This window comes from Pelophylax lessonae, assembly GCF_965119305.1.
Source record: "Pelophylax lessonae genome assembly, chromosome: 7".
Taxonomy (NCBI): domain Eukaryota; kingdom Metazoa; phylum Chordata; class Amphibia; order Anura; family Ranidae; genus Pelophylax; species Pelophylax lessonae.
This window is the reverse complement of record NC_138774.1, coordinates 168,278,129-168,291,072: the sequence shown is the minus strand read 5'-3', so window position 1 is coordinate 168,291,072 and position 12,944 is coordinate 168,278,129. Positions and strand designations below refer to the sequence as shown.

At 45.1% G+C, this 12,944-nt stretch overlaps 1 protein-coding gene across 1 annotated transcript in view; it reads left to right on the top strand.

Moving 5' to 3' along the window:
* CUL4B (cullin 4B) overlaps positions 1-12,609 on the top strand; it is a gene marked incomplete at its 5' end in the record, with an annotated part of 177,300 nt that extends 164,691 nt beyond the window's left edge. The window contains one exon of the mRNA XM_082263638.1: positions 11,307-12,609. Coding sequence (XP_082119764.1) covers positions 11,307-11,402 — 96 coding nt within the window. The 3' untranslated portion in view covers positions 11,403-12,609. The remainder of the gene's footprint in view (positions 1-11,306) is intronic.
* Positions 12,610-12,944: the final 335 nt, after the last annotated feature.

Genomic DNA, 12,944 nt, shown 5'->3' with positions numbered 1-12,944 from the left:
GTCACCCCGGTTTCTGCCTAAGAGCGCGTGCAGACCAGTGCGCTGAGTCGGCCGCGACGGAGTCCCAGCAAAGGGACTGACTTTGCGAGTTAAAAGCTCGCTTGGACGCCAGGTACCAGAGAGTCGAGGCGTCCACAAACCCCCACCCCGGTGGAGAGGGTATTGTGAAGAGAGGGTGCCTGTCGGTTCGGTATGGTGAGTAAACGTTCCCTTTTTTCCTCATTATGAGGCAGTATATATTATGGGCCCCTCCATATATGGTCAGTATATATCTGATACTTACAAGTCCCCCTTGTAATACAGCATGTGTTTGTGGGAAGTGGACTTGGTTCAAGAGCTAACACTCTACCCAGCAGACTGTAAATTACAGCAGACATAGGAGGTATAATCCTACCTTATGTGCAGTGTATCTCTGTAGATCCATATGTCACCTCTTAGCAGAGTGCAGGTGGATGTGCTGGGAAGACGATATCGGCGGTCCGCCGCCATTTTGCCGTAGACCGAATGCATGTATGTCCTCAGGTCACGCCGGCCGCCATGTTTTTGGAGTCTTATGTCTCTTCTATGGGGGCGGCCATGTTTTGTGAGCCCAGCTACCTCGTGGAGGGCTGGGAACGCCGGAAGGCGTACACAGGGGGCGGAGCCACGCCTTCTGCCCGGGAAAAAAGCAAACAGCTCCTTCCAGTCTGTGTAAGACAGACGCTGACTGCAGTTTGTTGGAAACTGCACTGCATCGGTTGGTGAGCCTTGGGGGTCCCTCTCTCTCTCTCTGGGATCGAGAAGCAGGTACTCTGAGGGGCGCTATTGCGCTAGGGGGAGACACACAAAAAAAAGAAAAAGTTTTTTTTGTTTTTGCTGGCAAAGGTGTCCTGTATTAACATGGACCCTGCCACTCATGTATCTCCTCCGGATCCCCTCGAGGGGTCTGCGGGATCCTCCAGCACCCCATTGACAATTGAATCTTTGTCAGCTATTATGGAAACTTTTGTGTCCCGGGTGGAAGTGGCTTGTCAGGGACAGGGCGCAAGAAAGCGACCCCCGCCTAACCCCTTATTATCTGAAACTTCGGATTCAGACTCTGAGCCTATTTCTGCAGTTGCAGGTACTTCATCTGGTATTGGTGTCTCGGGTCCTGTCTCTTCAGACAGTGAGGAGGATGTTTCGGCATCCGCCATAGCCCGAGAGGAAGCGTTGGTAAACGCACTCATTGTATCTGTTCAAGAGACTTTAAGGTTACAGGGTACTCCATCGGAAATAGCTGAAACTGAGATCCCTTTTGGGACTAAAAAGCGCATCAAAGTGGCGAAGGTTTTTCCATTGCCCAAATGTTTTGGCAATCCAATCGAAGAAGAATGGCGTCTGCCAAAACGCACTTTTAATATTTCTAAACGCATTGACAGGCGTTATCCGTTTGAGGAAACCCTTATTAAGAAATGGACAGAACCACCTGTGGTGGATTCACCTATTGCTAGATTGAATAAAGCCACGGTTATTCCTTTAGAAGACGCTCCGTCTTTTAAAGATCCAGTGGATCGCAAGATAGAAGCTATGTCTCGCACCATGTTTTCCTTGATTGGATCAGCTTTCAGACCAATAATTGCTATTGGTCTGGTTTCGCAGGCTGTAACTGAATGGACCAAGTGGTTACGCCGGGACTTAGAAGAAGTCCCTCAGGCGGTATCAGATTTGTTGGAACAAATGATACAGGGGTTACAGTTTGTATGTGATGCGGCGTTAGACGACACTCCATTAATGGCGCGAGCATCAGTCTCAGCAGTGGTTCTCAGGCGTACACTGTGGCTAAAAGGTTGGTTAGCCGACCAAGGTTCCAAAAAAGCATTGGCTAATATCCCCTTTTCAGGAGAGCGTCTATTTGGAGCCAACTTAGATGAGATCATTAAGGATCTCACCGGTGGAAAAAGCACCTTTTTACCGCAAAATTTTAAAGGTAGAGGAACTCGTCAAAGACGAGGGCCTTCTTTTTCTGCTCACAAGAGGTTTTTTCGTCCAGCGGGTGAAAAAACTAAGTCCTCCAAAGCTCCTACAGGAGGCGTCAGGGGTCGTTGGTCGGGCAAGCAAAAGCCCGCCCCCTCCAGACCTGAAAATAAACCATCCAAAGCCTGAAGGTGCGCCCCCACCCATAACTGGGGTGGGGGGACGTCTTCGCCGGTTCCCGGATCCATGGCTTTCCAGAATCCCGGACAATTGGGTTTGCGAAGTCATAAGGTCAGGGTACAAGATCGAGTTTCGATCTCTCCCACCGGCGCGATTCTTCCCTTCCAATATCCGTCTATCCGCAGATCGTTTAGAAGATCTGAGGAGAGCAGTCACAGATTTACTACAACAAGGAGTGGTAGTCCACGTTCCTTGGACAGAACGGTTTCAAGGGTTTTATTCAAACCTGTTTACAATACCCAGGAAAGAGGGCAAAGTGCGTCCAATTCTGGACTTAAGAGCACTCAATTCTTTCGTCAACATAAGAAGATTCAGAATGGAGTCCATTCGCACGGTAGCAGCCTTCCTGCATCCAGGGGATGTCCTAGCGTCCATAGACATCAAGGACGCCTATCTTCACATTCCCATTTTCGCAGGACATCAGCGTTTTCTACGCTTTTCCGTAGAGGAGAACCACTATCGGTTTGTGGCGTTACCTTTCGGTCTCGCCACGGCTCCGCGGGTCTTCACAAAGGTGTTGGCCCCAATGTTGGCACTTCTGCGCCAAAGAGGTATATCGATTCTAGGTTACCTAGACGATCTTCTGCTTCATGCAGAGTCTCCTCAGACCTTGCTACAAAACATAGAAATTACTATGATTTCTTTACAGGAATTCGGGTGGCTGGTGAACCAGCAAAAGTCATTTCTGGTTCCCACCCAGAGGCTCGAATATCTGGGTCTAATTCTAGACACAGTCAGGACGAGAGTTTTCCTTCCGGTAGGGAAACTTCGAAAGATTCAATCAGCAGTCCAGTTGTTACTGTCCAACAGCTGGTCTTCCCTTCGGACGTGCATGAGGGTTCTGGGGTTGATGGTGGCTTCATTCGAAGCAGTCCCATTTGCCCAGTCCCATACCCGAATTCTTCAGCAAGAGATTCTTCTCAGATGGAATCGGAATCCGGAATCCCTGGACAATCAGATACGACTGAGCAAACAGACCAGAGAGTCTCTGGTTTGGTGGCTTCGGTCTCCAATGCTCAGCCAGGGAAAGTCATTTCTGCCAATATATTGGACGATAGTGACCACGGATGCCAGTCTATCCGGATGGGGAGGAATTCTTGGTCAGTTATCTGTCCAGGGACTTTGGTCCCCGGAAGAATCCAGGTTACCGATAAATGTATTGGAACTGAGAGCGATCAGACTTTGTCTGATTCACTGGACCGAGCAGCTCCAGGGCAGCCCGGTTCGGATCCAGTCGGACAATGCCACGGCCGTGGCTTATGTCAATCATCAGGGGGGCACCAAGAGTGTCCGAGCGGCCAAAGAAGTGGCTTGCATTCTTCGCTGGGCGGAACGATTTGTTCCAACAATCTCTGCGGTGTTCATTCCGGGGGTGGAGAATTGGCAGGCAGATTATCTCAGCCGTCAGACCCTGGATCAGGGGGAATGGTCCCTCCATCCAGACGTTTTCCACCAGTTGTGCCTACGGTGGGGCACCCCGGATGTGGATCTGTTGGCATCACGATTCAACAGGAAAGTTCAGAGATTCGTGGCTCGCTCCCGCGATCCTCTAGCAGAAACCGCAGACGCACTGATCGCCCCGTGGGGGCAATACCAGCTAATATATGCCTTCCCTCCTCTCGCGTTACTGCCAAGACTTCTTCGCAGGGTAGAGGAGGAAGGAATCCCAGTAATCCTGGTAGCTCCGGACTGGCCTCGTCGAGCTTGGTACGCCGACATGGTCAGACTGGTGGCGGACGTCCCATGGAGACTTCCTCTCAGGGAGGATCTACTGTCTCAGGGACCGATCTTCCATCCTGCTTTACGATCGCTGGCTTTAACGGCCTGGCTATTGAGACCCAGGTGCTGAAGGACAAAGGTTTGTCAGCTTCAGTTATTCCTACTCTAGTTGAAGCAAGGAAAGTGACTTCCAGAAAGATTTATCATCGCACATGGAAGTCCTACATTGCATGGTGTGAACCTTTGGGGTTCCGTCCTCAGTCTTATTCGATTAGTCGAATATTGGCTTTTCTGCAACAAGGGGTTGAGCAGAAACTGGCCTTGAGTACTATCAAGGGTCAGGTCTCAGCATTAGCCATCTTCTTTCAGAAGCCTTTGGCTACTCATTCCTTGGTGCGGAATTTCATCCAGGGGGTGCGACATCTGGCTCCGCCAGTGCACGCGCCGTTACCCCCCTGGGATCTTAATCTAGTGTTGTCGGTTCTTCAGAAACCTCCCTTTGAAGATATTAGGGAGATTCCTCTACCCACGTTGTCCCAGAAGGTGGCCTTCTTGGTGGCTATTACTTCTGCACGCAGGGTGTCAGAACTGGCCGCATTATCTTGTCGTTCACCATATCTGGTGGTTCATAGAGATAAGGTGGTTCTTCGTCCGAATCCATCCTTCCTACCAAAAGTGGTTTCAGAATTTCATCTGAATGAAGAAATCGTATTACCTTCCCTGTGTCCTAAGCCCAGTCATCCTCGGGAATTTGCTTTGCACTCCTTGGATGTGGTCCGGGCGATCAGGGTATACTTGAAAACGACAGTCTCGTTTCGCAAGACGGATTCACTTTTTGTGATCCCAGATGGACCCAAAAAGGGGTTGCCTGCATCTGCCGCGACCATTTCCAGATGGATCAGACAGACGGTAGTGCAGGCTTATTCTATTAAGGGTCGGGAGCCCCCGTTCCCTGTTAAGGCGCACTCCACTCGGGCACTTAGTGCGTCATGGGCCTTTCGCCATCAGGCGTCAGTGGTCCAGGTGTGCAAGGCGGCTACCTGGTCGTCGGTGCATACCTTCTCTAAACATTATAAAGTTGATGTAATGGCATCGTCTGATGCCTCATTTGGCCGCAAGGTTTTGCAGGCCGCAATTTGAGGAGACCAGTGGTCTACCTCGAGGGTTTTTTTCCGTTGGAAAAATTTTTCTTTAGCCTCATTCTTTGTTTATAATGAGCCTTTAAAACTTCTAGTTTGGCACCGGTTGGGCCTTCTAGATTGGATTTGATTTTGTCAATCCCACCCCTCATTTGTGGCACTGCTTCTGGATGTCCCAGCTCTTGAGAATCAAGAAGACTACGTCTGTCAATGAGCGATAGAGAAAAATGGATTTTTGTAAGAACTTACCGTAAAATCCTTTTCTCTTAAGCTCATTGACAGACGTAGTACCCGCCCCTCTATCATTGAGTTGGGTTGGGTTAAATTCTCTGTACTGCTTTAAACAGAACTGATTCCCTGTAGCAGAGAGAGGGAGGATATACCCTCAGGGACTGCCCCTAGGGTGGAGCCAGAACGTTTTTGTCATTCTGCCTAGTCCTACTCCTGCGGAGACAACATAACCCAGCTCTTGAGAATCAAGAAGACTACGTCTGTCAATGAGCTTAAGAGAAAAGGATTTTACGGTAAGTTCTTACAAAAATCCATTTTTTTTGCATTTGTAAAAAAAATGACAATAAAAGCGACTTGATTAAAAACAAAAAAAGTTATTTACAGATAAAGTACAGGCTTGTGTTTTTTTAAATTTTATTTTAAATATGGTTAATATAAAAAAAAAAAATCTTTAGGAAAATAGTTTTAAGGGAGAAGGGAGTTAATTAGAGTTGCTTTGGGTAAATTAAACACTTCTGGATCAGAAGGATTTGCCCCCTTAATGACCAGGCCATTTTTTGTGATTCGGCACGGTTACTTTAATGGAAAATTGTGCAGTCGTGCGACACTGTACCCAAATACAATTGAAGTCCTTTATTTCCCACAAATAGAGCTTTCTTTTGGTGATATTTGATCACCTCTGCGGTTTTAAAATTTTGTGCTATAAACAAAAAAAGAGCGACAATTTTGAAAAAAAAAAACATTTTTTACTTTCTGCTATAAAACATCATTTTAGGCCAATTTGTGTTCTGCTACATATTTTTGGTAAAAAAAAAAAATCCCAAAATGCGTATTTTAATTGATTTTGCACAAAAGTTATAGCGTTTACAAACTACGTGATAGATTTTTGGAATTTTTATTTTTTATTAAAAATCGCAGCTCGCCACCATTACTATCGGGACTGCGACATCGCGGCGGACAGATTGGACCCCTAACTGACATTTTTTGACACTTTTTGGGGGCCAGTGACACTAATACAGTAATCAGTGCTAAATAATATGCACTGTTAGCGTATTAATGACACTGGCAGGAAAGGGGTTAATACTGGGGGTGGTCAAAGGGGTAAAATGTATACGGACTGACTGACTGTGTGTGTGTGTGTGTGTGTGTGTGTAGGGGGGGGATGTGTTCTGTGACAGGCACAGACAGTTCGCAGTTTCAGCTTAGCTGGAACTGCTGATCTGTCCCTGCTTGTCTGAGAGAAGATCCGCCTGCTTTGTTTACATAAGCAGGCAGGTCTTCTTTCAGTTTCCCAGGCGATCACGGGAGAGAAGCGGCAATCGTCGGATCACAGGCACTCTGTGATCATCCCAGAGAGAACAGTCAGCTGTGTTTACAACAGGTGACCGTTCTCTCTCAGCGGGGGAACGATCGCGGGTGTCAGGCGGCAATCGGAGCCATCTGGCCCGTGCATCGGAGTCCCCACTGCCAAGTGGGGGCGTAAGCACCGCCGGCAGCGCGCGCTCGCCCCCCTAGCTGCAGGTGCGCGACCGACTTATACTTACGTCGGTTCGCACTGGAGGGGCTGTCTGCTGCAGTAGAACTGCGGCGGATGGTCCTTAAGTGGTTAAAGCGGAAGTCCAGCCTAATACCCTAAATTTTCCCTTGCAATCATTAATGTTAAACTGAGCTCAGCCTTGTGTCAAAATGAAAAATGATCAGTTTTTCTACCTGAATTCTGCAGTTTTCAGTGCTGTCACATGACTTCAGTTCCTCTTCCTGCTGAAGAGCAGCAAGTGGGTGTGGCTACTGAAAGCCAGTGACATCACTTCCAAGGAGAGGCACTGTTCCTGTGTAGCCAGGGGACGTATACAGGATGGGAGGAGCTGATCATAGGTTCCCACCCAGTGTTTTTTCATCAATTAGGATGCATTGTACATCCTAATTCATAAGAAAATGAAGAGATGGGGCACATATACAGTATAGCTGTGCTGGGCTTTGAATTAAGACTTCCAAAGGAGAAGGAAGCTAGACACGGGGGAAGGGGGGGGGGGGGTTACTAGAAAGCAAGCTACTCACTAGGGGGGGGGGGGGGACCTCTGGGTGAGTCTAGGATGGAAAAGGACCTGGGGGTACTGGTAGACAACAGGCTTGGCAGTGGCATGCAATGCCAAGCCGCTGCAAGCAAAGCCAACAGAATACTGGGATGTATAAAAAAGGGGATTCACTCCAGAAATAAAGAGATTATTCTCCCGCTCTACAAGACTCTGGTCCGGCCACATCTGGAGTATGCTGTCCAGTTCTGGGCACCGGTCCTCGGGAAGGATGTGCTGGAACTGGAGAAAGTCCAGAGAAGGGCAACAAAATAATTAGGGGAATGGAGGACATCCGCTATGAGGAAAGACTACAAGCACTGAACGTATTCTCTCTGAGGAGGGACGATTGAGGGGGGATATGATATCAATGTACAAATATTATACTGGCGACCCTAGCATATGGAAAAACCTATTCAGAGAAAGGGAATACAATAAGACAATAATTCTCTTCTGCAAACAGTGGTATCAGCAGGGAGCATTGATGGTTTCAAAAAACTATTAGATGGGCACCTTAAAGACCACAACATACAGGGGTATACAATGTACGGTTAACAGCAAACACACACACACATCATAGGTTGAAGTGGATGGACTGATGTCTTTTTTTCAACCTCACTAACTATGTAACTATGTAGCTGGAAGTGCTGGTCTCAGCTCAGTCTACAATAATCGTAGTACAGGCAATCACATGAAGTCTACATTTCCATGTCACCCGTTCCCATCTATGCGACTTTAAAAATCAGCGACCTCGTAAAGGTACCTGCACTACTTTGATCCAGAGAGTGTAAAGTTGGATCAAAATTGCATAAAAGTTGCACTCCAAATTGCAATAGTGGAAACGTAGACTAAAGCTCCATTTCCACTAGTGCAACTTATGTGATGTTGGACACACAAAGTCGCATGACAAGTCACAGCCCATTAATTTAAACGGCACCCGTTCCCATCTATGCGACTTTGAAAAGGTGCCTGCACTGCTTTGATGCAACTTTTGATGCGACTTTGATCCAGAGAGTGTAAAGTTGCATCCAAGTTGCAATTGTGGAAAAGTAGACTAAGGCCCCTTTCACACTTGTGCGACTTGTCCTGCAATTTGGGACTGCAAAGTCGCATGACAAGTCGCCCTCAATGATTTCCAATGAATACTGTTCACATAAGTGCAACTTCAAGTTGCAACGACTTCAATAGTCCCTACCCTACTTTGGTCTGACTTTGATGCATATGAGGTCCAAAGACATAGGCACTGCTTCAAGTTTAGTCAAAATTGCGGCGCAAAATAGCACAACTTTTAGGTTGCACAAGTGTGAAAAGGGCCTTAAGCTCCGTTGCCACTAGTGCAACTAATCAATTACACCCATTCCCATCAATGGGACTTTGAAAATCAGTGAATTTTAAAAGGTACATGCATTACTTTGATGCAACTTTGATCCAGAATGTGTAAAGTTAGATCAAAGTTGCATCAGTCACACTCTTAATCGCAGTAGTGGAAACGTAGAGTAAGCTCAGTTTTTACTAGTGGGACTTATGTGACTTTGAAAAGGTACCTGCACTACTTTGATGCAACGTTTGATGCGACCTTGATCCAGAGAGCGTAAAGTTGAATCAAAGCTGTACTCAGTCGCACTAGTCTAGTGGCTATGTTTCCACTAGTGCAACTCTTAAGTTTTGCGATTTAGAGTGTGACTTTGAGTGCAGCTTTGATCCAACTTTACACTCTCTGGATCAAAGTTACATCAAGGTAGTGCAGCCATCTTTTCAAAGTCACTGATTTTCAAAGTGTCATAAATGGGAACGGGTGCCATTGAAATCAATGGGCTGTGACTTGTCATGCAACTTAATGTGTCCAAAGTCGCATGACAAGTCTTACTAGTGGAAATGGAGCCTAAAGCCTCGTACACACGCAACGATTATCGGCCGAGCGATCGTCAGACTTTTGTCCAAGTTGTGTTTTGTTGGTTGGAATGTGCCTAGACTGCACACGAATTTTCTCAGCCAACAAAATTCTACTTCAGAAGTGATGTCATGTGTTGGTCTGTTTTCTTTGTTTTTTCTTCACTGAGCATGTCCAGACTTGCTCATCAGATTTTTTCCTGTCGCAATCTGTACTGACTGCACGAAAAATCTGCCGTTGTGTTGACGGCCAACAAAAATTTTATAGCCTGCACACCAGATTTTTTTCGGCCGAAAAGTCGGAGTTGGTTGTCGGAAGCATCATACTAACAAGCCGAAAATCGGCAGATCGGACATTGGCCGAAAATTCCCTGCCAATTTTCGACGCGTGTGTACGGGGCTTAATTGTATCTGTATCCTTCTAAACTTTCAAAAATGTTCCTTTGTACCTTTATTTCTTTCATAAAATGTGCCGAGCAAATTCAGATAACAGGAAATGGTGTTGTCCGGTGAAGAACAGGAAGAAGCTGTTTGTCTAGTTTAGATAAAACTTTCTAAGCTACACAAACAGCTCGCCAGAAAATGAATAATATCAAAGATAAAACTATTTAACATACTATTTCCCTTTAAGGTTAAAACGGGTTTAAATGGGGACATCCCTTTGATCTGTCAATGCAGAGTAGATACAAAAGTAACAGTTTTACTGTGTATCTCTCTATTTTGCATCTGAATAGTGTTAATAAACCAGTGTGTGTTAGAGCTCCTGAGTTGTTGTACACAAGTGGGAGAGGGAAGGTTATGTGTACTTTTTATTTAAGTGTGTGTAGCACACCCAGTGTCTTAAACTAGTAAATCCACTGTCCCACAGGCTTTCTCCATGTAGCTTCTGGTAGTGCGGAATTCTCCACAGATGCAGCTTTTTTATGTTGGCCACTGCTCTTAAAGGCATCATGTACAATGCAGGAACATTGCTCGCTGCTTGTCCTACATCATTTGTGGTGTCCAAGCTGGGAGAGAAGACTGGAGGGTGCTAGCTGCGGCAGGACCTTGAATTAAAGTGGATTTAAACCTCCGACATGAAATATGAAAAAAAAAGTACAACAGTCTAAGCAGTGTACTTGCCTCTCTCCAAGGCACTTCTTTCTGCTGCTTGCTTCCTCTGTAAACAGCATGAGTAACTTCTGCAGCTTTTCTGAGCACTAACAGTTAAAAAGGTGACGGTAGAGGGAGCTTCAACACATAGCCTGTGACTGGAATCCATAGTTGTGCTTGTTCTCTGTACTGTATGAAGGGGGTGTCCCTTCCCTCCAGTCAGGGCTCACAGCTGTCCTCAGATTCTGTAAATCCTTTTTGTGTTTTCGGAACCATCTACAGAATAAATTGCTGCAGATAAACAGGTGCAACTTTAGGAGGATTTTTGTATCCCCTAAGGCTAGTCACTTCACTGGATAATATGTAAGGGTTTGCAACTACTTTAAGGTATAACTCTGTATTAGATCTACCCCTAAACAAGCTTTTTTTTTTTTTTTGGCCGTCACAGGGTTCAGTTTAAGTCCCGATTCACATTTATGCAATGCGGGAACGCTGCAAATATACAGTGTGTTCTCGCATCACATCCGCAGCACAGGCAGTTTACACTGCCATATGCGATACGCTGGGGGTGTCAATTCAGAGTTAACGACACCCCCAGATCAGATCGCATATCGCAGTGTGATCTGAGAGTGTGCACAGAATCAGACTGCACTAGTGTGAACCACCATGCGATCCGATTCTGCTGCGGACCAAAAAAGGGTCCTGTGCGTGTTAAGTGCGATTGCGGTGCAAATTCAGCCATACAAACTTTATGGCTGAATTTGCACTGCACAGAGATCGCATGTAATTTTAGGAGCAGTGCGCTCAGAATTACATGCGATCTCTGTGATCGCATAAATGTGAACCGGCACTTAGGGTAGCTGTACAACTTTTAAACCATATTGTATTCCCCAATGTGTGTAAATGCATCCTGCAAAATGCTGAGGGTTACGTGAGCTGAGTCGGATTTAACTTTTTGTATTTCTTTTTTTCTTTCTTTTTTTTACAGCCTGCAGATCTCAAGAAAAGAATAGAGTCTTTAATAGACAGGGACTACATGGAAAGAGACAAGGAGAACCCAAACCAGTACAATTATGTTGCCTAAAAAAGCCTTTGTCTCAATGGGCATCTAGTGGATAATAAAAAGTAGCCTGTTGATCCTAAGAAATTAACTTTATACAACATCGATCACTGAATGAAGTTTAGGTGAAGAAGAAAACATGAGAAGGTTCTTCCAACAATTTGAAAAGCCCATTTAAAGAGTACAATTTACATTTATCAAGAATGCTGTTGAACTCTTTGTTTTGCATGTTATTTACAATGATGTGCGCAGCAAGCTGCCAGAGTATGATTTTGTGAGCTCTGGTTCATCCAACAGACGGAAGATCATTACAAGGTCACGTTACCCCTGTTCCAGCCTCTGATACAACTATAAAAGATGTGGAATTGGCATAGTATCCTTCGTGCTTAAAAGCTGCATGCAACCTAGTCAGCTAAACAAGTGGAAAAAAGGCTCCATGATGCCCACCCTCTGAAGCCATCTAATTAAACCGAACCTGGACATTTGGTGCTTATGTATCTTCCAAAATGAGAGACATTGTACAAAACGCATTGAAAGATCTATTGTGAGCTTTGATCACTAGCTCCTGTTGTAAACTTAGGGTATGTTACCTATAGAAATACAACTAATATTTAAAGTGTGGACTAAACTGGGGCATAACATGGGGGATATCCACCATGACTTTTTATGGCCATTTCATCTAAACACTATAAGCAACACTTGCTTGTACAGTATACATTTTGTTCTGTTTTTGTTATGATTGGCACATTTTTTAGCAGTTACCTTGTCCTGAATTTCTAACAAACGTATTTAATTTTGTCACATGACCTCCTGCACATGCTTGTTGCCATTGACGGAGCTTTTTGTGAGCCTTCAGCAGCTGGTTTTCTAGCGATATTTGAGTGAATTGCAAGCAAGGCAAAATCACTTGGACTATGTGCATTTTGTGCCTTTATTAAAGACTAGTAGAATCTATGCTCCAGACATATGGCTTTACCTTATCCGTAACTGAAGGTTAAATTGGGTAAAAAGTTAGTTTAATTTTATAAATGTAATACTTCAATTAAAGTGGTAGTTCCACTATAATTCAGGCTTTACTACTCAGACCCATCATATTTATGTTCTAGCCCTTTGTACTTTAAACCTAGTATAGATTGCTCCTTAATTTGTGGCAGGAGTAAATGCAGCCTTGTACAGGATTACCAGTGTTGCCTTTTGTTTTATGTTGTTAATTAAACTATTCTGTCTTAAAGGTTGACAGACTGATCATTTTGGACATGTTTTGGTAATCTTTGGAAATTCAGCTTTTCCTGCTGTATGTATGCCTTACTTATTGGCTAGGGACAATGGCTGACAGAGCATATTAGGTAACAGTTCAGCATCCTCTGTGTTTCATGCCTGTAATCTGTGGATAGACTGGTAGGTTGTCTACAGTGGTTCAACCTTCTGACAGATTTCACCAAAGTATGAGTTTAATTCTCTAGTCATGTAAATCTTGCTTATGGTCACTTAGAGATTAGATATTTGTATGTAATACTTTGAGCACACCAAATCTCTATTCAGGAGGTCATTTTTATTTGTTCACTG